This window comes from Euprymna scolopes, chromosome 23 (genome assembly GCF_053919585.1).
Source record: "Euprymna scolopes isolate OS-2025 chromosome 23, ASM5391958v1, whole genome shotgun sequence".
Classification (NCBI taxonomy): Eukaryota; Metazoa; Mollusca; class Cephalopoda; order Sepiida; family Sepiolidae; genus Euprymna; species Euprymna scolopes.
The window spans coordinates 121,783,813-121,808,536 of NC_136504.1; the positions used below are offsets into that span (position 1 = coordinate 121,783,813).

The 24,724-nt window shown below is 34.4% G+C and overlaps 1 protein-coding gene across 3 annotated transcripts in view; it reads left to right on the plus strand.

The window, feature by feature from the left end:
* LOC145246173 (uncharacterized) overlaps positions 1-24,724 on the plus strand; it is a 422,674-nt gene that overhangs the window by 365,403 nt on the left and 32,547 nt on the right. For 2 of the 3 annotated variants that reach the window (XM_080108045.1, XM_080108046.1), the window contains one exon: positions 2,659-2,760. In XM_080108045.1, coding sequence (XP_079964171.1) covers positions 2,659-2,760 — 102 coding nt within the window. Of the gene's footprint in view, positions 1-2,658; positions 2,761-13,501; positions 13,594-24,724 lie in introns of all 3 variants that reach the window. The other variant, XR_013863104.1, reaches the window with a different exon arrangement.

The following is a 24,724-nucleotide window of genomic DNA, read 5'->3' on the forward strand; positions in this document are numbered from 1 at the left end:
GCATGCTCAGCCCCAATCTGTATGAAAAACAATGTTTATGAAAATGAAAAAATAACAACAAAAGTTTCCTTTATATTAGTTACAAAAAATAAAAATTAAAATAAAAAATGCAAAACAGTAATATCTGAAAAACACATTTAAAAAGTGTTGTTGTTTTTTTAACTTTCTTGAAAAAATATGACAGAAATATTTGGTTTCTTTATTAGTTTTGATCAATTGTGTTGATAAAAAATGGTTAAAAAAATACTTCTTTATTTTTTCAATTAAAAACTCTTTTTTTACACAGGAATCACCACTTATCAAGGCTCGGAGGCCACTGAAGGATAAGGGTTAATGGGTATACATTAGTCAATGTGGTTATAGCGAAGTAAGCATAAGAAGTGAGAATTTTGTAAATTGAATTACTTAGGGGGATGGTTCATCAAAAACTTGTTTACGTTGGACTTGAAGATAGTCAGATTGTAGTCAGCTGGAAAGCAGGCAATAAAACAGAAATCGTACACTATGTCGCTGTTTCTTTTGCGTTTTTTTTTTTTCGTTATATATATTTTTTCTCGTGATTTTATTATATTTAAATATTATCTTCAGTGTTTTCATTGAGTAGCGCTGAATACGCATAGATAGCCGGTGACGCTCGGCGAAAGCCGGCGGTTAACGTCATGTTCCGAGCAAAGCCAAGCGAGCTGTTACATCTGTTTCTAATTCTGTACAAGTGGCCGCCATTCTAAAGTTTTCCTTGATGAAATAAGCATTTTTAAAAAGGAATTAGAGATTATAGGAAAACCCGGTTCCAAACCTAGTAGGTGATGATCTTTTCTTTTCTTCAACTTCCTTTCCACAGAAGTTAAGTTGCGAGCATGCCTTTGCTCTATCGTTATTTTCATGGCAAGTGCTCGACTGAACTCTAATCTGTGGTTCCTCCTTGCCAGACTTTTACCAAAAAACACTCGATTAGCAACAACCGCTATAATGCGATTTCTCCCACTCTCTAACTGAGCCTAAATTTAAACGCAGTGTCCATAGACAAAGCTTCTCTCCCACAACTACCCGCCTGTGGAACACTATTCCCTTGGCCTGCTTCCCGGTTGAATGCAACATGGTATCCTTCAAATTCAATGTAAACAAGTTTTTTTTGTGGAGTCGTCCCCATAAATAATCAAATTCTACTAAACTTACACCATTAACGATTAACCCTTGTCCTCGACTGGACTTGAGCCTTGATAAGTAGTGAGCCCAATTAAAAGAAAGATAAAATAGTATCACAATCGAACTGAAGCGACACTCATCCTAGGCGAGTTGAACCAACGTTCTCCGAAGGATAAACATCGTGAAGATATTAAATTTACAGGCTGGAAAAATGGTAGAAGTCAGCTACGGTTTTTAATAAAGGATTTGCTAGCAACGTCCTGGGGTTTCTCAAAGATAATAGTTTAATGTTTCGCTTGAGGGATATAGCTTACTTTGCGAGAATTTGAATCAACTGATAGATTAAGCAGAAGATTCCTTGTCAATAATTGTTTCTTCACCAGAAAATCTCAATAATAGACTTTAAAACAGTAATGCTGTAGTCAATTGAAAAGCAGCCTTGCATTATTTTCTTTCACAGAAATCTTTGACAGAGATAGAGAAAAAGTGAATGTTCTCTGATGTGGTTGTTGTCAGGTGGGTTCGTGATGTAAATATTTTATATCGGAGTTAGGAATCAAGGATTAGAGTTCAGTCGAGTAGCTACAATTAGTAAAAGATACAGTAAAGAATTGTTATCAACATCTTTTTGTGTGAAACGTCTCTAAGGAAAAGAACATATGATATCCCACTGGATTGCGAAGCTGTTTTTTATTCTGTCATCGTACGAGTGCTCTGTCCGAAACTTCCTCGATATGACAGCAATATTCTATTTTATAACTGACCTTGCGCTTAGGAAAATAGAGGTCTAGTTAGTAATATGCTTAGCTTTTATTAAATACTAGCAGATGTACCTGGCATTTACCGGTATTAAATTAAATGTTAATTTCTTTTTAAAAAATGTAATTTAAAAACGCGAAGGAACTGAAATATGTGTATGCGAGTATTGTTTTTTTTTCTAAACAGTTCACTTCTTGTAAGTAAAAAAAATACTCAAGCTGAGATCGCAATCAAAACCTAAAGACAGCAAGTCAAATACAATAATCATTAAACCAGCTTGCCACACTCTTTAAAATGTTTTCAAGCCTACTTATTCTCAAAATAAGGAAGCTGTCATGTGAAAGATTCGTGCATGCGCATTCGTGAAACAGTTGATAAATAGATAAAAGTCCAGTGCCCCCCATTACCAATTTTTATATGTTAACCCTTTAGAAGTTACTTTTCCGGATGAAAACCGATTAAAAAGTCTCTCCACATGTCTGAATACCCTATATTCTAAATTTCAAGTCTGTCGTCAAAAGTCCGTTAAGTATATTGGTTGAAAGTTTCTTTACACAGAAATTCTCATATTTATAGATATATAGATACGTTGCACTGTACATAAGAGTGAAAACACACACACAAATAGATGCGGAGCGATATGGCACGCGTGTATTGTGTGTGTGTTTTGTGTGTGATTATTTGCGTGATTGCGCGTTCTTATACGTACTGATACCTATCGTACTATTTAACATGACTCTTTTTCTTTTACAGATCCAGAAGAAGATTTGTAAGAAGGAGAAACTTGACAAACAGGTTCCCACGAAACCGACTCAGAGCACTTCTAATTCGGAAAACACCACCAAAATAACTGAAGTAAGTATAGCTTCCTAAACACGTGTTTGCTAGAAAACAGTTTATTTTTCTTATTTCTGAATAGTGCGTATAACAAAATGAGCCGTTTGAAAGATAGGTATATACCTTAGCACACTGCATACAATACTACGAGAATAATCCACATCTGCATTATACACAGGAGTGTTTTCTTTCAAAAATCACATACAGACATACGAAAATATTAGCGGCGACAAAATACTTATTTCTTATTGATTAAGAAGTAAAACACCTAATTGTAAACAGGTCGTAAAAATAACAACACGTCAATTTTAAACTAATGACTTTTTATTACATTTTCACCCCAAGCAAGACACATTGCCACTTTGATGTAGGGGGCTACTATCAGGGACATAAACTACAGGTGTACTATGTGAGTCGTTGGGCAGCAAGATGTCGGTTCACGTTACACTTGAACTTTTGCATGTCAGTACAGTTGGGGAAGCAGGAACCTGGAAGTGAGTTCCACAGTCTAGCGGTTCTGGAGAAGAAACTACTGGAGTAGAAGGCATTCTTACATCTAGGGATCTCAACTGTGAAGGGGTGGGATTTTGCTGCTTGTCGAGTTTGTCGGGGGTATTTACGTCGAGGGTGTACAAGTGCTTGCAGTTCGTCGGAGCATTCACCGGTAAAGTACTTGTAGAACAGGCAGAGGGGTTCTACATTTCGTCGATGGGACAGAGGTTGAAGCGTAGATGACAATTCAGGACCTATCAGGTTAGCGACTCTCTTTTGAACCTTGTCTAAGAGTGAGATATTAATAGCAGATACACCAGCCCAAATATGACAATAATACTCCATACATGGGCGAATGATGGCCTTATAGAGGTACAGGTTACTTTCGGGCGTTAGTAGCTTTCTAGCACGGTAGAGAGAACCTACCTTTTTTCGCAGCGGTCCTGGCAATGTTCTCAATGTATTTTTTCCAACTCATGTTTCCTGTGAACGTTAGATCGAGGAGTTTAAAAGATGTACTTTCAGATAAAGAGTCTTTGGCCATTACTATTGGTGGTAGAGAAGGTTTCTTGCAGTTATTGAAGGAAACAAGTTTAGTCTTGGCAGCATTGAATGTGACCATCTATTTTTGTTTCCATTCCACTACAGATTCGAGGGCATCCTCTAGTGTTTCTGCCATTTCTTTAGATGTAGTATAAAATACATCTTCTATGCACACACTTTAAGATACATTGCCCCTAGTCATATATATATATATATATATATATATATATATATATATATATATATATATATGTATATATATATGTATATATATATATATATATATACATATATATATATATATACATATATATATATATATATATACATATATATATATATGAATATATATATATATATATGTATATATATATATATATATGTATATATATATATATATATATATATATATATATATATGACTAGGGGCAATGTATCTTAAAGTGTGACTCTGATGAGTCGCAGACGACGAAACACGTGTCAGTGGATAATTATATTTTAAAAATAATATATATACCGCTCCCCATGTGGAGGTACCGAATTGCTTAAAGGGAGGATTATTTCCAACTCGCATTTAGGTAAAAATGCACTTTCGTAAATAATTGAATTCGTTCAAAACATATCGCTAAAACCAAAACAAAGAAACATCTAAGTAAATCGCTATATATCGAGACAGTCGTGTGAGATGGGTCAGTGGTAAGGGGTTTAGGCTCGTTACCATGGGTTCTCGCTAGATTCAGCCACTCTGATGAGTCGTAAACGACGAAACACGTGTCAGTGGATAATTATATCTTATATATATATATATATATATATATATATATATATATGTGTGTGTGTGTGTGTGTGTGTGTGTGTGTGTGTGTGTGTGTGTGTGTGTGTGTACAGACGGACAGACATTGTTGGACAGCACGAAGTGTTTCTGCTTAATAGTCTTTTTTTGTAATTTCTCTATTTTTCGTATGGTCGTTCTAGTATCTCAGTCGAATTCGTGTAAAAAATTCCGTAATCGTATTTGTCCATCTGTTTTTGTAAGTACTTTCAACTGATTTTCTTCAATTGTTTTTAGGCAGTTTTTTTTTTTTTACTGGTGTTCCGTTTAAACTCTAACCGCTTTCATATGCTTCAGTTAAAATTACTTTTAAATTACTTAAAATAGTGAAGTGTATGATGTGTAAAAACATATGTGTTTTAACATGTTAAGAACGTGACCAAAATAAATATAAAATGGTTTAAAAGTGTGATTTACAAAATGGTGTAGAAGTTAAAGTTTTTTTTTTTGCTTTTTTTAAATTCATTTATAAATTTACATTACAACATATATATATGTGTGTGTGTGTGTGTGTGTGTGTGTGTGTGTGTGTAACAATATGCCAACACCTGGCTTCCCACATTCTTAATTGAGCAAAATCCTAGTTGAAAACAAGAAAATTATTTACAAGGATCTGAACGTAAAAAGACTAAAAATACTGGAGCCACTATACATTAGAACTACACAGCCAAAATTTAACAATGTAAATTTTGAAAACGATAATAACATTTTAAAGTGCCTGAACTCCCTTCCGAGATACTGCTTTCCCAACTGTACTGATATGCAGAAGTTCAAGTGTAATGTAAACAAACATCTTTCTACTCATCTCCCTTCTTAATGCCCCCATAAATTGTCCCCGATAGTAGCCCCCTACTTCAAAGTTGCACTTGGATTGTTTGGGGTGAAGTGTAATAAAAAAAATTTGTTTTAATATGTATACATATATGCGTGTGTGTGTATGTTAATATAGTTGCATATGTATATCTACAGATATTTTGTAATGTAAATTTATAAACTAATAAAAAACTGTAACTTTCATACCATTTTGTAAATCAATTTTAAACCATTGTATATTTATTTTATACACGTTCTTAACACGTTAAAAACATATTTTTACATACGAGACGCTTCACCATTCTAAGTAATTTAAATGTAATTTGAACTGAAGCATATAAAAGCGGTCAGATTTTAAACAAAACAGTAATCAAAAACTGCTTGAAGACGACTAAAAATAGATCAGTTGAAAGTACTTGCAAAAAAAACACAGATGGACGAAAATGAGTATGGAACTTTCTTACAAAAATTCGACTGAAATATTAGAACAACCATACGAAAAATGGAGAAATTGCAAAAAAAAGATGATTAAGCAGAAACACTCCCTGCTGTTCAACAATGTCTGTCCTAATGTAAACATGCAGCCTAAATACACAATATGATTCATTAAGTACATATATAATACATGATATATATATATATATATATATATATATATATATATATATATATATATATATATAACACGGAAATTACATAATTGTCGATGCAATAATTTATTTCAACCTTATGGTATTTTCAAGCATCTAAACTAGACAATTACATTTTTGATACTGAAATAAAGAAATAAAAAGAATCGGGTCTCGACTGTAAAAAAAACCAGAGGGGGTGGTAGTAGCAATCCACTTAATACATTTTATAGAGAGGGTGGGAGGGATTTTTTAAAAAAAACAACAACAACATTATGACACTTATAACTGCTGTCCGGTAGCTCGACGTAACAACCGACACACACACACACACACGCGCGCGCAACACACACACACACACACATACACACACGCCCTTAAATATGCACGTTCTTACACGTAAATGCCTTGACACATGTTTACTAACCTAGGAAGAAGAGGGAGAAATATACGGATATAGAGAGAAGGAAATAAAATAAAATAAACTTACGCATAAGCCTGAAGAGTCCTAGAATGGATGAAACGCGGAATATTCAGTATAGCTTAATCGCCATATATATTTTATAACTAACTATATATATATATATATATATATATATATATATATATATATATATATATATATTATAACTAACTATATATATATATATATATATATATATATATATATATATATATATATATATATATATATATATATGATAGATAAGCGAAAAATGATTCTGGGGTCTAAAACCTAGATCTGTTAGTCAAAATGTTTCTATTCTTGGTTTTAAAGAAAGGTGGTGTTTTATTAACTTTGCTAGGGAGCTCGAATCAGTTTTTCATGGCCAAAAAAATATGATTCCCACAATATATAAAGAAAACTTTAAAAGACCGTTAAGCGCTTAATAATACATGTAATATATCGATAGAAATTATATGTATGTAATACTATTAGAACGATGCATGGATCCAGTAAATATACAAATATTAACTTTTAAAAATAACTCAGAAAGGTAACGGGCAGTTCAAACTAAACTGCTAAATTCGACATAATATCAAAGCGAGTATGATGACAGGAGAGTTGCTTGGGTTTTGATGCATTATAATTAACCCGAAACCTGTTTCACCATGTTCTCCAGAGCAGAAAAGGTGAATCAGAAAGATCTTGGTCATTGGTAGCCTTAGAAGTATTGCCATAGATTGTGGTGTTATCTGCATAAATGTCTACAAATAACATAAAAGGTGATTTGTGAGATCATTGATGAAGATCAAGAAGAAATTTGGACACAGAATGGAACCTCTAGGGCCGATAGCGTTAATACTATGAGTTTCCGATTCTTACGAATAAACAACTATTATTATAAATCTATCAGTGAGAAAGGATTTATTAATTGAGAGAACATTTTCGAGTTATTCCATAGCTGGCGATCTTGCGAAGTAGACATTTTGCTATACACTATCAAAAATCCTTTATATGTCAAGAGCTATTACTCTATGAACGAAGCCTGTGTCGAGAGATTGCTCAATTCTGTATGATATAATAGTCAGTACATCAGCTGTAGATCTCAGAGAATTGAAACTATATTGCATGTAAGTCTCCTTGAACTTTTCTCACAAGTTGCCTAAAAATATGCACATCTTCTAGTTTGTCTACATTGGGATTTTCCGATCACTCAGTTGTCTCGATTGAGATTATAACAAAATCTAATAAACACTCAGACGTACCTCGCCATCGTACTGTATATCAATACACTATCGTTGACTGTGATAGCTTTTTAACATTTATATCAAATATGCCTCTGCACTCCATTAAAACAACGTATCCTCTATAATATCAGACCTACTGAATGGTTAATTTTCGGTGTAGACCTTTTAAAATTCTCCAACAAATGCCAGCTATGGTTCACTCCAGAATATGCCGCTGCCATTCCGCACAGATATCACTATTTCCATTACTTCCAACGTAATAGATGTTGTGAAACTAAAGCCACATTAAGGACTGTCAGCAACCATTGTAAAAGAATGCAAGAGATTCGTATGCTCAGTACGTCAAGTTTAAAGTAGCTGAGCAGCGGCTTGGTTCCCGCCAGTTTGGGCAGAAACAAATAGCGTATCCTATATCCCTACCATCATCAGTGTACCTGAAATAATTTCGTCAGAAGCTGACAAAGCAAGCTGTTGTACTAACTGTTATATCACACAGAATTAGTGAATCCCTCGAGAGAAGTTTCATTTCCAGAGCAATATCTCTTGACATATCAACGGTTTTTGACGGTGTATGGCATAAACAAGATCGCCAGCTATGAAATAGCTGGAAATTTTCTCTCAATAATTAAATTCTTCTTCTCTGATAGAGTATAATAGTAGTCGTTTATGGGTAAGAATCAAAACCTCATTGTATTAACGCTGGCTTACCTCAAGGTTCTATCTTATGTTCAAATTTCTCCCTAATCTTCATTAATGATCTCTCAAATTAACTTTTTGATTTATTCGTAGAGATTTATGGAGACGACACCACAATCTATGGCAACACTTCAAAAGCTACTAATGACCAGGATCTTTTTGATTGCCCCATTTTCTGATCTTAACTAAATGGCGCAATAGAGAAACAGGTGGCTGGTTAATTATAATGCATCTAAAACCAAGCTTCTCTTCTTTCATCATAATCGCTTTGACCTCCATCACGCCCCAATTGAAATGAATGGCTCTCGTCATGGGGAAGATCCTTGTCTTAATAAGCTTTTGGGACTGTCTTTCACTCCTGACCTAAAATGGAACACATATATTCAATCTGTTGCCAAAATCGCTGGAAAATGCTGAGATCACTCTACTGCTCCAGTAGAGATCTCACCTTCGACGAAATCCTCCATCTAAAAAAGAAACAAGGTTCGTCCTTTAAATGGCGTACTGTAGCCATATCTGAGAAAGAGCTGCTTGGTGCGCCTTTTCTAGCCTTGATAGAGTTCAAAACCGACTTCGAAACGTAATAGGCGATGATCTCTATTTGTGCCTAAATCTAAACGCAGATTTCATGAAAAAAACTTCTTGCTCAGAACTGCTCGCCTGTAGAACACTGCTCTGCTTACCTGCTTCCCTGTTGAATACGACATGATTGCTGTCAACTCCATAGTAAACAAGTTTTTGTTGAGCCATCCCCTTAAATAATCAAAATTCTACTTACTCTATGCCAATATCGATTACTACACTTTCACCTTACATTCATCAACACTTATCCTTGAGTGGTCTTTGGGCTTTGATAAGTGGTGACCTCTAAGTAAAATATGCATATGCACATATATATATACGAATATAAATACACACATATACATACATATATATATATACACACATATACATACAATATATATACATACCTATACACAGCTATATACATATACACATGTTTACACATACACATATTTACATATATATATATATATATATATATATATATATATATATATATATAAAGAGAGAGTGCGAGAGAGAAGATTATTTGTATTAATTTGCCAATCAAGCATATATAACAAAGTGACCAATTTAAAACATAGTTATGCACCCTAAAACCCATTTAATGTTTTACATAAAATTGTATTATTAGAACAACCCACGTCTGCATTAAATTACATTTAAAACTTAAAACGGAAAATATGATGAAATAAATATTAATTAATGTTATTTTTTTTAATTATTGGTGTTTGGGTGTATGATAGTTCATTTGGTTTGGAGACATTTTCTTCTGTAAAGGTAATGTTAAACAGTTAAAACTAATCCATGATAAAAGCGTAAATTATTTTAGAAATATATGTGTGTACCAAAGCCGTTACAAGCAAACAAATGAAAATAAATAAATCCGACTTGATTTTTTTCTTTTGTATTACAAGTCGTTTATTACCATTTTTTCCTCCTCGTCTAAACACCAGCTTAAAGGTCTCTCGCCGTCATACATCTTCTCCTGCGTACACTTTTCTTCTCCAGACACACGCCACAGGCAGCCATTTCTCGTCTTTGGCATTACAAGTCTATTTTCTTCTAGGCGGACTTTGCTTTTTCTGAGCACGTGGTGTCCTTTTTTTTCGCACCAACCTACGCACACTCCTAAATTTGCATACGTATTCAAACGTCGCTCCTGCTGCTACTACAAACGCTTGCAATCAATCCTTTACTCTTGCTGATATTTTCATATGCGCTCTGTTACATACCTTTCCTTCCAAAAACATTATTTACATGAATTTAATTAAACCTTACCTTGAGGTAATAAAAGAAAATAGGAAAAGAAAACTCAAAAGTTCACACCATAAATATGAATAATTAAATCCAAATTAAATGTCTAAGTGTATAATCTGTTCGACATTACCATTTAAATAATTTTGTCGGAAATGATTTTCCTTAATTCTTTTTCCTTTATTCATTTGCAAAAATAAAATAATTCCAACGTATCGTCCCAAATATTCAAAGGCAGCGTTTTAATACGTTGAAAGCTGAAAAGAAACTTTGTGAACTGTTTAAGTAGCGAGCATATATGTTTTACGTTTTTTCTTGGATTTTCAGAAATTTCACTTAAGCAGTCTTGAAGTGTTACAGCTTGGTTGTGCAGAAATAGATTTCCAAAATTAAAAATAATTTACAAAGCCAGTCAAATCAGTGCAAGACCAAATCAGAGTTTACATAATCTTTTATATTTGTTAATTCTGAGTCTGAAAATTTACCAAATTGAAACTGGTTATTTTTATCTTAATTTCTTTTGACAGTTTTCATAACACATATGTTATAATGTTAATTGTGTTTCAAGATAAATTTATACATATATATGTTTGTGTGAGTTTTTCGCGCAGCTTTTTTCTTATCTTATATCAACCTTCGATTCTCTCTTAATATCCTATCAGTCATAAAATGTATATCTCTCCTTGCTCATTGATAGATTTTTACGCCAACTGCACAAAGTTTTGGTTATACTTCTTCTTTTAAATTTTTACTAACCTAGTAATTATAATCTTTTTCCTGGTCTTATGACTCCTCTGTCTCTTAATTACTCAGTTACTATTAACGAGATAATTTGAGAGGGCACTAGTTAATCTAACTGTTTTTTAGGTCACGATCCCTTTGGTCTGTTTATTGAGCAGCCTCTTTTCGGCCATATTATTCAAAACAACTTCGACTTATTTTGTCAACTAAGTGCTCAATCACTTTTGACGAGATCATTCAAAAAAATTAAGGTTGGCATCTGACGCAAGGGACCAGAAGCGTTATCCGTACTTCCGACTTAATCAAATATCAACATAATGCAAAGATCCTAGTAACAAATTACCGGCAAATAAAAGCATCACACATGGTTACAACCCTCGTAAATAAAACAAATTTATTTATAAGTTGCTCAGTATTGCCTCACTAAAAATGAGCGTGTCTTTTCTTTTTAAGTTTCTCAATATTTATTTTAAATACAATATTTTCATATTTAATAATCACGTTTCACTATGGCAGGATTAAGAGTCACTTATAAACGACCCAACGCTTAGAACAAAATTACTACTCTTTATATAAATAAAGTCAGACTAATTTTTAATTCTTAATACTTACTTTAGTACTTAAATTTACATTTTCAACCGTTATAATTGATTAAACATTTGTTCCACTCTTGAAAAACCTCCAGTCAAGTTTTTTTCATTCTTAAACATTAGTAATAAACAACAATAAAACTGGATGTACTACTTAAACAGTCCACACCCAAACTTATAATAATATGTTCAAGTCAAAATGGTTTATTTCAAATTTCTAATACAAACCAAGCTATTTGCTACGTTGAAATGAGTGTGAAACAATGTCTCTTACTATAATGCATAACCGATTCGTAAGATTAGAACATTCGTATTTAAGACTAAAACAACATTGACGACCACAGTCCCTACAAAACAAGAAAACATGACTGACAGGACAGATGAAAATTCGAAAGTGCAAACACAAGAAAGAAAGAAACGAACAGATGTATTCGTCGAACGGTGCAATATCCCTTTTTAAAGTTCTTCATTCTCGGCCTTTTTTTTTCGTATCTCTTTGCTGGGTTAATTTTTCCGTGGTGACGTTTATTTTTCTTTTATTTTCTTCATATAGAAGGTTTATGGTAAAAAAAAACACAGTCATATTATCCAAAAAAAATATTATATTGTAATGTAATGTCGCAAATAGACAAGCAAATAAAACATTAATATGAAATCCGACTGAGCTTTTCTTTTTTTCTCCAGAAGTCGCTTATTGCCGTTTTCCTTTCTCTCCGCCTCGACGTCAGCTTAAAAGTCTCTCGTTGCATCATATCAATTTTACTGGAACGCATTTCTTTTTCGTTCGACCGCACGCTGGTAATGGCCAGCCTAGTCTCGCCTTTGTTTTAACCACCCGTCTCTTTCGGCGTCGACTTTTTTTTCTTCTAGCCACGTTTTTTTTTTCCTTTTTCTTTTCGCGCCAGCTCGTGCGCACTTCCTAATTTGCATACGCGTTCAAACGCTGCTCCTGCTGCTAATGAAAACGCTTGCCATCAATCTCTCACTGCTGCTGATATTTTTAGATGCGTTCTGTTACATATGCACAACAGAAAACACCATATTTAAATTTATGTATTGTTTTTAATTACATGAGTGAGTGTACGTATATGCAATATATTCGGATCCTCAATATATACAAAATAAAACATTTTACTCTTGAAAAGGCTCGCATTTTGGTTTTTCGTCCTTTATTTTAAGTCATCATATCGTCCGATTTTAACACTCGATGACTTATTAGAGTGGGTAGACATGGCGATATTACAATGTGAAAATGAAATGCTTTTCAGAAATCATATCGTATTCTGATTCAACTGATCATTTATTTACATTTTTTCCAATATTGATCACCGAAAGTTCTTAATTATTTTTTATCAAAGTGTATGGATATTTTATCCGCAATGTGGTTAGATGTAGCTAACCCAACAATCCTAATATTTGAAAGTCGTTAGCTATTCAAATCTAAACCTACGGAGACAAGAAACGGATGAAATATATCGTTTCCAAATGAGTGTTTAATTATTGTTTACATTTGATGATACTGATTACAGTGAGGATTCAATAGTCTTTTAAAAAAGAATTTTGAAAAGTAAAAATTGCCAGTTTCACCCAGCAGATCGCTTTACTCACAGGAAAACATATTATGGCAATCCCAAGACAGCTGTGTCGTTGTCTCACAACTCATCAATATTGCTAGTTTTAAGACGAGCATCAACCTCGAGATCTGCAAGCCTGGCTCAGATCACTGCCAATTGAGATATCTGTTGAGTTGTGTATAACATGTTTTCTTAATGCTTAGAGCGGCTCTTAGCATTCTGGTGTACGCGTCGTACATTCCCTTCTCCAACTTACGGTAAAAGTTCGCGTACTATTTCTTTGTGCAATACTTTGTGTAAAAATAAATTCAAAGAAGTCACATTTCATCTTGGCAGGTAGATTTGACTTCCAGATTGCTTTCACCTTATCCAGCCCCAGACCTTGCTGAAACACACTTTTAATTTTGCTTTTCAACTCTACTTTCAAGGTAGGTAAAATCAACGATAAGTTTTAGACGAGTCTCGCTTGAGGAAAACGTATTTGCAGGTTTGAAGAAGAGGTTCAAGAGAAATTGTAAAACTTCATTTTAATTTGCCGTTTTTAGAGCATCATAGTAAAACTTTTACGTTATTGCGTATGTCAAAATTAATTTCAATGTCATAAGGATAATCTGCGTCAGTAATTTCCTCTTTAGGATATCTACTCTTTGCAGGTATGAAGGCCAAGTCATTTTCTTTCAACTTGTCAAATGAGCTGAAGTAGTTATTCACTTTTCATTGAGAAATTTTAAACCTACTTTAAAATAGATTTAAGCAAAGGGTTATTATTACTATTTGTTTTTGAGCCAGTTGTGAAATAATTTCCTCTCTGATTATGGACAGTATAGGATATTAATAGTAAATGGTTTTAAGGCATTGTAATTGAGCTTCTACTTTTTGTTTGTGTCAAAAATTCCAAACTCATCAGGAGAACCGGAATCAGTAATTTTCTCTGCGGGATACCTACTTCTTGTCAAAATATTTTCTTTCAACTTGTCAACTGAGCTGAATTAAGTATTTACTATCCATTGAGAACCTTTAAACGTATGTAAAAATAGATTTAAGCAAAGAATTATTATTTCATTTATTTTCGGGTCGGTTGGGAACATAAAAATAATTCCTCGTCTGATTATTGACAAGATAGCACGTTAAGAGTTAATTTTTTCCTGTCTGTTTATTCCGTTAATCTAATTCTCTAAAAATGTGTTAATTTTTAGGGTTTTTACTCAATTATGACTACGAATGCGAGAGTTATTTTGTTTCCCCTATATTGGGGAACTAAAACGATCAAAATTTATCATAACTAAGATTAGTATTTGTTAGGTTTGCAGGTTGAAACAAGTAACGTAGAAAGCAATACAAATGACGACTCAACAAACAAAGGTACATCAAATAAGAAGTATATTAGGAAAAGGTATATTTACAGGATATTTACATAATGGTGTCAAGAGAGTCTTTGCTGGAGAAACATATCTGCTCTCGGCGGCCTTCGGTGGCTTCTGGTGAACACACGCTCAGACTAACTGAGTCTTCCTATTTATGTGTAATTACTATCCACATATGCAAATGAATTGTGCCACCACAACAGTGTTGAATTAGACTCATGAATTGCTTTCATGGGAACTCAAAACTGACCACAAAATTGACAAAGATTGCACTGTTAATAAGCATATGAAAGTCTACGCGTTTTTTCTCCGAATCCAGTAAAAATTATGGTTAATAACTGTTACATTATCGAGCAGTAGTGAACAAAGGGAAGGTAATTCCTGTTAGCATCGCCGTTATTAGCATGTGTCTCAGTGGAGTAGTTGATGAACAAAATTAGTGCATGCGGGACTATTTTCTTACCACTTATTGACTGCTATACGAGAGATGTAGTAAACTAAGGTAATAAACAGATATGTAAATTCGATAAATTTGAACAAATCCTTTTTTAAGAAATAGTTTTTTCCACGTTGATTCAGAAGAAGTTTTTTTGCTTTGTCTCCGTGATCCGAATTCTTATGCAGTTTGTAGGTACGGGCAAAATGAATTCCGAAGCTCAAAATGTATAAACATTTTCACACACCCCCTTTACTTAAAAATTCACAAAAATCCAGGAAATTAACCAATTTTAATGAAATTTTCAGTATTTATCAAATTATGATCACGGAATATAATGAACTAATTATTTTTTATTTAAATCTGAGTGGAAATCTATTATTTTATTTAAACAAAAAATATCTTATCTAAAGTTATGCTTTTCAGTAGTAAATAAAAAACGCAATGATTTATTTTTGCTTTTTTTATATAAATAAAGCATCGTAATTTGTAATAATTTAAAAAAATAATTTTTACAGGAACATTACGAAAAAAGCCTTTAAAGTCCGTATGAATTCGCTATAACTCGAAAAAAATGAATTTCTCGAACTATCGATATTACCATTGAATTAAGCATTGTTTATTTAAGATTTTTACACAACAAATATTATAACAAAAGTATTTCTACTATTTTTTTTAAATTACATATTTCGCATAATTTTTATATGCAAGATTTTAATAATTTCCTTGCTCGCAAGAATGTGAAACTTTCGGCGTAGCATAATTTTTATGTAATCTAAAACAATAATTAAAAAAGATAAATTTAAAAACAGGAACATAAAAATAATTAAATCAAAAAATGATAAAAAATTTATACAAACGTTCAAAATAGGAATGTATGGATGCACGTCTGGGAAAAACAAAAGACATCTGACTCCCCTACCTCCTTTTACTATCATGACTTCATTTTAAAACAGCGTTTCGGTTGGCTGAATTGGTTAGCTCGCCGTGAAAACATTTTTCATAACTTTTTTCACGTGTACAAATATATATTTGTTTCTTTTAGGAAATTAACTTTAGTCTCCAATCTTTCAAATACAAGCAAAAAGCAGTCAGAAACCTACAAAAAAATCGGCTTTCAAAACTAGGTCCGCCTATTTTTGCCCGCCCATTTTTGCCCGCCCATTTTTGCCCGTACCTAGCAGTTTGTCATGTCAAGAAAATTCAAAATGTCAAAGCTTGTGTCAGTAGTTTTCTCTTCGGAATACCTCCTCCTTCTTACAGGTTTTATACCAAGTCATTTTCTTTCAACTTGTCCACTGACATTCGTGAGATGTATTAAAGCTAGATGATAAACATATACGGAGAAGTGGTATCGCTTTAAAGAATATAGGCTTAACACAAAAGAAAAAAGTTGAATGACTCAACAACGTACTTCTTCGACAAGTTAAATTTTCTTGTTGGCAGATTATATATTAAGAATTGTATATTTTACCAAAAACATTTCCTATAATAGAAAGATGTATTTTATATTCTTCCTTGAATCTTTTTGTGCTAGATTTTTGTTCGTGTCACATTTAAGTTTTCTAGAATCAACTATCCATGTTGGCATACATTTTATAAAAGACATTTGTATAACCAGTAAAAGCTTCAAAATTACACAACAAAACGCTACAAAGTTTATATCCATTTAATCAGCGTAAACTCGGAAAATTATTTTCTTACATGTAGAGAAAAAAATCATTTTGGAGGGTTAAAGGGTCATTTGTAGCATTGGGTGTTATCAAGAATTACACATGATTGTGAATGTTATCAGGATTTAAGACAATCCAGAAAATGAGTCGGTGTTTTTTTATTATTTTATTTCAGATAGAAATACACTAACTCTGAATAATTTATTATTTCATAACTATTGCTATTGGTTACAAAGCCAGGGAGAGAGACAAATTAGTTTTAATAGTGCTCTGGAAACATATTCTTATTTCTCACTTTCAGTAGCGCTCTGAAGGCCTCCCTAATTAGCTTTATTCATGCTTCGAATAATAAATTCACGTTCAGGGGTGGGGAAAAACTGAACTATGTTCTGTGTTCTATTTAGTTTTTATTACTTAAGCTACCCGATGTTCATGGGCCATGAAAACTAAATATCATATATAACATTTTTATATGAAAACTTCTACCTCTCGCTCTAATCACTTACAGAGTAAGGCTCAGTTAACCCTCAAAGAATTAATATGTCTACTTAATGTTAGATATTTAATATCCACGACTCCCCTATTAAAGAACGTATAAACTTTTTGGGTCCTTGGTTAGTAGTTTTCACCATTTAACAGAATATGCAAACATACAGAAAATTACTCTTTATATAATGGATTGCCCCGGGAAATGGCGGGTATCTCTGCTAGTGTATTATTAAACGATGGTTGTATGCACGTATGTCCAGCGAAAAGTCAAAAACTTTAAATCAAAAATACACATAAAGCTAAAATGTTCTTGATTAAGGTTGCTCCAGATAAATCTGTAAAATTTTAAAAATGAATTCAAAGGTCGACTGGGTTGTTCTATTCTACAATGTTATTATGACATCTTGAATATCCCCAAAAATACTTTATTTTTCCTCGTGAGACGAGTCGAAATGTACAAGAACTGGTGTAACAATCTATATATCTATAAAAGTGAATGTGTCTGTCTGTCTGTGTGTCTGTGTGTCTGTCTGTCTGTCTGTCTGTGTACATTTCCCTACGCAATAACTCTGTCAATTTTTAGTCTATAGACTCGAAATTTGAAATACCGGGTACTGAGATTTGGGAAAATCGATGTGACGGGTGTCAGCCAGAAATTTGTCTGTTAAGGGGTCAAATTTCAACGATTTGACCTTTAAGAACTCTACCAAACTCCTCCGACAATTTTGGGTCTAGACACTTGAAATTTTAGATATAGGTTCCTTGAACCTGGATCTAACTTAATAAAGTGATTTGAGTTCGAAACTATAAATTTTAAGGGGTCATAATAGGGGTCAAAGTTTTAAAAAATTAACCATTTTTTTTTGTTTTTTTGCTTTTTTTGCACAGCATACACCTCCAAACACTCGAGCAACGCCAGGCACCCCTGCTAGTGACTTCTAAAAGTAAAGTGTCATCTTGATAAAAGGATTTGACTTCCAAATTGCTTTTATCTTATTTAGCTAATGTACTTTACTCGATATGAAATTTTGCTTTGCAACTTGACTCCAATGTAGACAAACTCAATCACATTTTTGGAAACCTCCGAATTAGAGCGTTAAATATACTTTAAATAAGCAAAACGTGTGTCTATGATTTTAAAGGCGATATTATTCTATTGCTCACAGTCTACAAATGTATATGGAAATGCAGGTTTTAATGTATATGTCATTCAAGGTGTGAGAATATATGCTATCGAATCTGTAAGTGTGTATGTTATCAAGAGTGTAAGTGTGTATCTTATTGATAGTGTAATGTATATCTTATTAAACGTGTTATTATATATGTTACAAACGGTGTAAATGTATTTTTTGTTCAAGGTGTAAGTGTGTGTTTTATTGAAGACGCAAAAAGTATTTAATTCAAGGTGTAAATATGCATTTTATTCATGGTGTAAACTTGTATTTTATTGAAGGTGCAAATGTGTATTTTATTCAAAGTTCAAATGCGTATTTTATACAAAGTGTAAATGTGTGTTTTATTCGCGGTGTAAACGTGCATTTTATTCAAGGTGTAATTGTGCATTTAGTTCAGAGTGAAAATGTTATTCAATGTGAAATTGTATTATTTATTCAAGGTACAAATGTGTATTTATTCAAGGTACAAATGTGTATTTATTCAAGGTGCAAATGTGTATTTTATTCAGGGTGCGAATGTGTATTTTATTCAAGGTGTAAATCTTTTTTCCAGGTGCAAATATGTATTTTATTCAAGGTGTAAATTTGTATTTTATTCAAAGTGTAAATGTGTATGTAATTAAATGGTGGAAGTAGATATACTATTGAACGTGTAAATTCTAATGTGCGTTTTTTCAAGGTGCAAATGTGTATGTTATTCATGGTGTATATATCTGTGTTGTTCAAGCTGTAAGGGTGTATGTTGTTCAATGTCTCAATGTGTATGTTACAGCAGCTCAAAAATTAAATTTGGAGTGTTCTTAAATTTTCATTTGGATTATTTTTATTTATTTCACCACATTTTTAATAAAGAGCGAAGAACTGCTCGTAAAATGAAATATAATGAATTGAAAACATCATTTTCATAATTTTTACACATCCTATAACACTGAAAATAATTTTATTAGTCACCTGATATTATATTTTAAAACAATTCATTTGAAAATAAGTAAAAGTGTTATTTTTTGTCATAGCGACGCCAGATATTAGTATTTCATTTCGTTTTTTAGCAATCAATCAAGCGAATTGGTTTTTACTGCATATAAAATATGCGATAAGGCTTTTTTATATATTCATCTAAAATCCGCATATTTAGTTTAATGTATTCGCAATGTTTATTTTCAAGGTGATTGCAAATATTGACACTTTTTAAGTCTCGTCACATTTATAGAAGAAATATTTACTGCCGAAGAATAGATCTCCTTTTCTCGAAAAACTGTTATTGTTGAGCATCATTCACGCATTTCATGTGATGAATTTTGACATTCGTTTCCTCGGTACCTTTTTAGTTGGATTTATTTCTAAAAAGAATCGTTAACTTTTGGAAGGTACTACGTTACGGTTGCCAACATCCTCAAATTGGATTGATTCTGTGGAACGAGTTGGATTCAAACTTGTTACGCACAGGTTGTCAGTTTGTGTCGTTAAACAAATAGTCATCTACTTAAAATCTGCGATGTCTAAAAATTTGTGATGTCTAAAAATTTGTGATGTCTAAAAGTTTACGATGTCTATAAAATTATTCTGCTATGTTTAAAATGTTCATCACACAAGATAAAAACTGATTTCGTTAATTCAAGGATAATAGTATGTCTGTTTGTGTGCGCCATTTTGTTCTGTAATGAGTAATATTTTATTCTATTTGTATTAGTTTATTTGTGTAAACTACTTCGATTCGGTTTGTCTAGTTCCATAGTGTTATAAAAATATTGAAAAAAAAGATATAAAATAAGCATTTCAATTTTTACACATATTCATCCCCAACAAATTGTAACAGAGACGAACAAGCTTAGTGTAAATTAGGGAACATGTCTACAGGAACATTCTGAGAAGGGAGTTGAGTAACTATGTTTCTGTTCATATTCACAATACATTTAAATTAGCATGTCAGCATAGTCAAAGAAGCTCTAAACAGAGGGTGAATTCCAAAGTCTAACAGGTTGGGGGGAGGGATACCTTACAATTATACAGTTTCAGTTTTCTTGGTTCCATGAGGTGTTTCTCTTTTTGTTTTACTTCTGTTGCAGTTTCTATATGGCCGGTTCGCATTTATAGCCTATGCATATTAATCTATGCCTTCAAGAATTTTTCTTTAATATATCAGCTATTTTCATTATACTTTATACGTTGTATCTTCTCAGTTATTCCCCCCCCCCGAGTCTAATCTCCAACATTTCAACGTAGGGAATTGAGCTGCAGGGAGTATGCTTACATTACATTTAAATACATGCATGTTCGTACACGCAATGAAGCAGGAAACACAGAGGAATATTTTTTCAAGTTGGCACATTTTCAGACATGTAACATTTTTTTTTACACAGTGATCACCACTTATCAAGGCCCGGAAGCCACTAAGGGATAAGGGTTATTGCAAGTACATTACGTTAGTGTGGAGATTTTATGAAGTGTTTAATTAGGGGGCGGTTCATTAGGAATTTGTTAACATTGGACTTGAAGGCATCCAAGTTGTAGTCCGGAGGGAAGCAGGCAGAGGGAAAAGAGTTCCACAGGCGTGCAGTTCTAAGAAAGAAGCTTTGTTCATGGAATCCACGTTTTGATTTAGGCACAGATATAGAGTGGGGGAAATTTTTCACAGTGGATTCAGCTAGCCGGGTGTTTTTCGTGAAAGATTGGCGAGGGGGGGAACCAGAGATTAGAGTTCAGACGAGCACCTGCCATGAAAATAACGATAAAACAAGGATAGGCTCGCAACGTCTCTTCTGTGGGAGAGAGGTTGCAGTGTAGAGAAAAGGGCATCCCCCACTAAACCACGAAGTCTATTTTGTACTCTGTCAAGGCATGATAGGCTGTTTTTTGGCAGCTCCTGCCCAGATATGGCAACAGTATTCCATCCTTGGACGTACTTGGCTTTTATATAGATAGAGAATTGCATCAGTAGTGAGATATCTTCTGGAGCGGTAGAAGCATCCCACCATCTTTCCAGCGACCTTGGCAACAGACTTGATGTACGTGTTCCATTTCAGATCAGGAGTAAAGGTCAAACCCAGAAGCTTGTCAAAACACGGGGCCTCACCCAGACGAGAGCCATCCATCACAATTGATGCCAGCTGGGGATCAGAGCGCTGATGATGTAAGGATAGGAGTTTGGTTTTGGATGCATTAAAGGTAACAAGCCACATCTTCCCCCATTGAACCACGCGCTCGAGATCAGAGGAGAGAGAATCCGAGAGAACTTTGTCATTTACAGCCTTTGATGTGTTGCCGTAGATGGTCGTGTCATCAGCATAGATGTTAACGAATGATTTAAGTATGTGTTTAGGGAGGTCATTGATGTAGATCAGGAAGAGAGTTGGGCCCAGGATTGACCCCTGAGGGACTCCAGCATTTATATTGCAGGCCTCCGATTTTTGTCCATCTACCACTACTCTTATGAAACTATCGGAGAAAAATGATTTAATGATTGAGAAAACATTTCTAGTTATTCCGTAGCTGGAAATCTTGTGAAGTAGACCCTTATGCCATACCTTGTCGAAGGCCTTTTATATGTCAAGAGCAATTGCCCTAGAAAGGATTCACTAATCCTGTGGGATATAACCGTCAGCACATCTGCGGTAGATCTTGCAGAGCGGAAACCATATTGTGTGTCACTAAGAAGGTTATTCCTGCTGAGGTGGTTGACTATTTCTCTATTTAATATGGATTCCAGCAACTTACTCATGACACACAGGAGACTTATTGGTCTGTACTGAGAGGGAGATGACTTATCACCTGAATTCTTAAATACAGGGCAAACTGACGAGGTCTTCCAGGGAGTCGGAGAGCACTTCTCCTTAAGGCAGCGCTTAAATAGTTTCGTAAGAATGGGAGCAAGTTCTGATTGAAGCTTTTTTAACACTATAATTGGGATGCCATCAGGGCCAGTTGCTTTACTGGAATCTAGGTTCCTGATTAGCTTGGCGACCTCATTCACGGATATTTGTATGTTAGCTAGCTTGTTCTGTGTTATAGGAGGAAATATGGGGAGTTGATGGCCTTCGTCGCATAGGGTAGAATTAGCTGCAAAATTCTTTGCAAATAGTTTGGCCTTGTCTGACGCTGACGAGATGACCTCTGGTCCATTGATAATGGTTGGGATAGAACGCACACTTCTGTTCAGGATCCTATTTGTTATTTGCCAAAACTGGTGGGAACCACGCCGCTGATCAGCTACCTTGGATTTAACAGACTGGGCATATAGCCCTCTTGCATTTTTTTTTACTCTTTTACAGTAGTTGCTGGCAATCCTGAAAGCAGCTTTAGTCTCAGTGCATCTATTACGTTGGTAGCTATGGAAAAAGTGATTTCTGTGCGCGATAGCAGCAGCATATTCTGGGGAGAACCATGGCTGGCTGTTAGGTGTTTGTTGGAATTTTTTTAGATAGTATGAATTTGTCTATGCCTACAATGAACCATTCAGTCAGATCTGATACTATAGAGGACACTTCCTTTTATAACATGGAGTGCAGAGGTAAATCAGATATGAATGTACGGAAGCAATCCCAGTCAGCCATAGAGTATCTGTATACAGAACGGTGGAGGGGTACGTCTGGGGACTTATTACATTTCATTTTTATCTTAACTGATACGACGGAGTGGTCGGAGGATCCTAGAGGAGAATGAACGGAACATGAACATAGCTCAGGGGAAGTTGAAAAAAAAGGTCTAAGAGGCTTGCATATTGATTGGGTGTATCGGGCACACGGGTGGGTTCGCGAACAATCTGAGTGAGGTCATAAGCAATGGCAAAATCATGACAAAACCTCCCCTCATCGTCTGTCTTATTTGAATGGGTCAGCCATTCCACGTTATGGACGTTGAAGTCACCACAGATGTGGATGTAAGCCGAGGGATGTGAAGACAGTATGTGGTCTATTTTCTCGGATATGCTCTTAAAGATTGTAACTCCGCTGTTGTGGGGCCTATAGAGGGCAATTATAAATGCAGTGGTGTTAGCAAGTGCAACCCTGAAGCACATATAGGGTAAATTAGGATCTTCTCTAGAGATATCCCTGCCACACGGGAAGCCATCCTTAATGTAGACACATATTCCATGCCCATGGCGATCTTGGGTGTCAGATTTAGCTGTTAAATTGGAGTATCCATAATTATGAACTCATCTAAGGAAGTGGTAGGCCCTATTCCAGTTTCACTTAGAAATAATATGTCCGGTTTCGTCTCCTGTAATTGGGTTTCAACCTCTGGAAGGTTGCAACGTAGACACCTGATATTGGAGAAGGAGACCTGGTAGTAGGGGTCTACGTTGGAAGATGGGGTGCTAGGTTTAATCGAGTTTTTATTCTGGAGATATTTCATGTTGAGGTTTTAGGATTTGTGGAATAGGTCGGCATACTTGGTTAGAGTAGTACAGAGAGGGAAAGTAAGAGAGAAAAAGACAGGAAAAATTTTTTGTAGCACACGAAAAGGTAAAGCCGTAACAATTACCCACTAGTATGGCATCGAGAAGCCCTATCAGAGACTACTGCATGGTCCAGAGTCCATTCACCAAATGGCAATACAGCAGTCCCAGTACTTTGCGCCTGCTGATAGGACAGCCTCCTTAGTGGTTAATCCAAGGTTCGGGTCCCTGATTATCAGGCGGATAACGTCAGCCCAGGCAAAACGTTTACCTCCAGCACCCTTACTAGTGACATGGCCACAAGGACAGACAGAGACAGAAAAATTTCCGACATCTCAGACTACTGGTCACCAAGTACTACCGACCTTTAAGCAGCTTTTTCTTCACCCTTTGTCAGAAAAATCACTCATTTGCATGAGGACTGAGGGACAAAAAAGGAGAAGCGAGAGTTACTGGAGCTGCTGATAACACATCCACTGTATTATCTACTCTCCATTAAAAAAAGTGGGAGGAGGGGGAATGGGTGTAAGTGACTTATTTATATCTAAGTAGTAAGTCAACAATTCAGGAAACTTTTGATGATAATCTCCCCTCCCATATTAATGGGTGGAAGTTTGTCGTTATCTATCGAGTTTGAATCATTGGAGTTTCACCTTATAATTAATTAAAATCCAATAATTAACAATTATCAATTTGTAAAGTCGGATTAATATTAATTTACATTCGAGTTTAAATAATTATTCAAGGTTTTACTTTAGGAGGTTCGTAGTGACTGTTTCTTTGCACTGTATTATATTTCGAATGTACTTGAACATAAGGCTAACTATATTAGATTGTTTGATTTGCCAGCAAGAAGCAAGTATTTTCAATACGGGCAAGCTTGCAGTAATAGTATATATTAAGTATACTACTTATATAAAGTCCTAAGTTTATCTACTCTAGAGAATAATTTCCGGCATTTTTCTTTTATCGTTAGTTGCCGGCATTTTGTTTGTTTTTATCGTTTAGCTTTGTAGCAGGAGGGGGG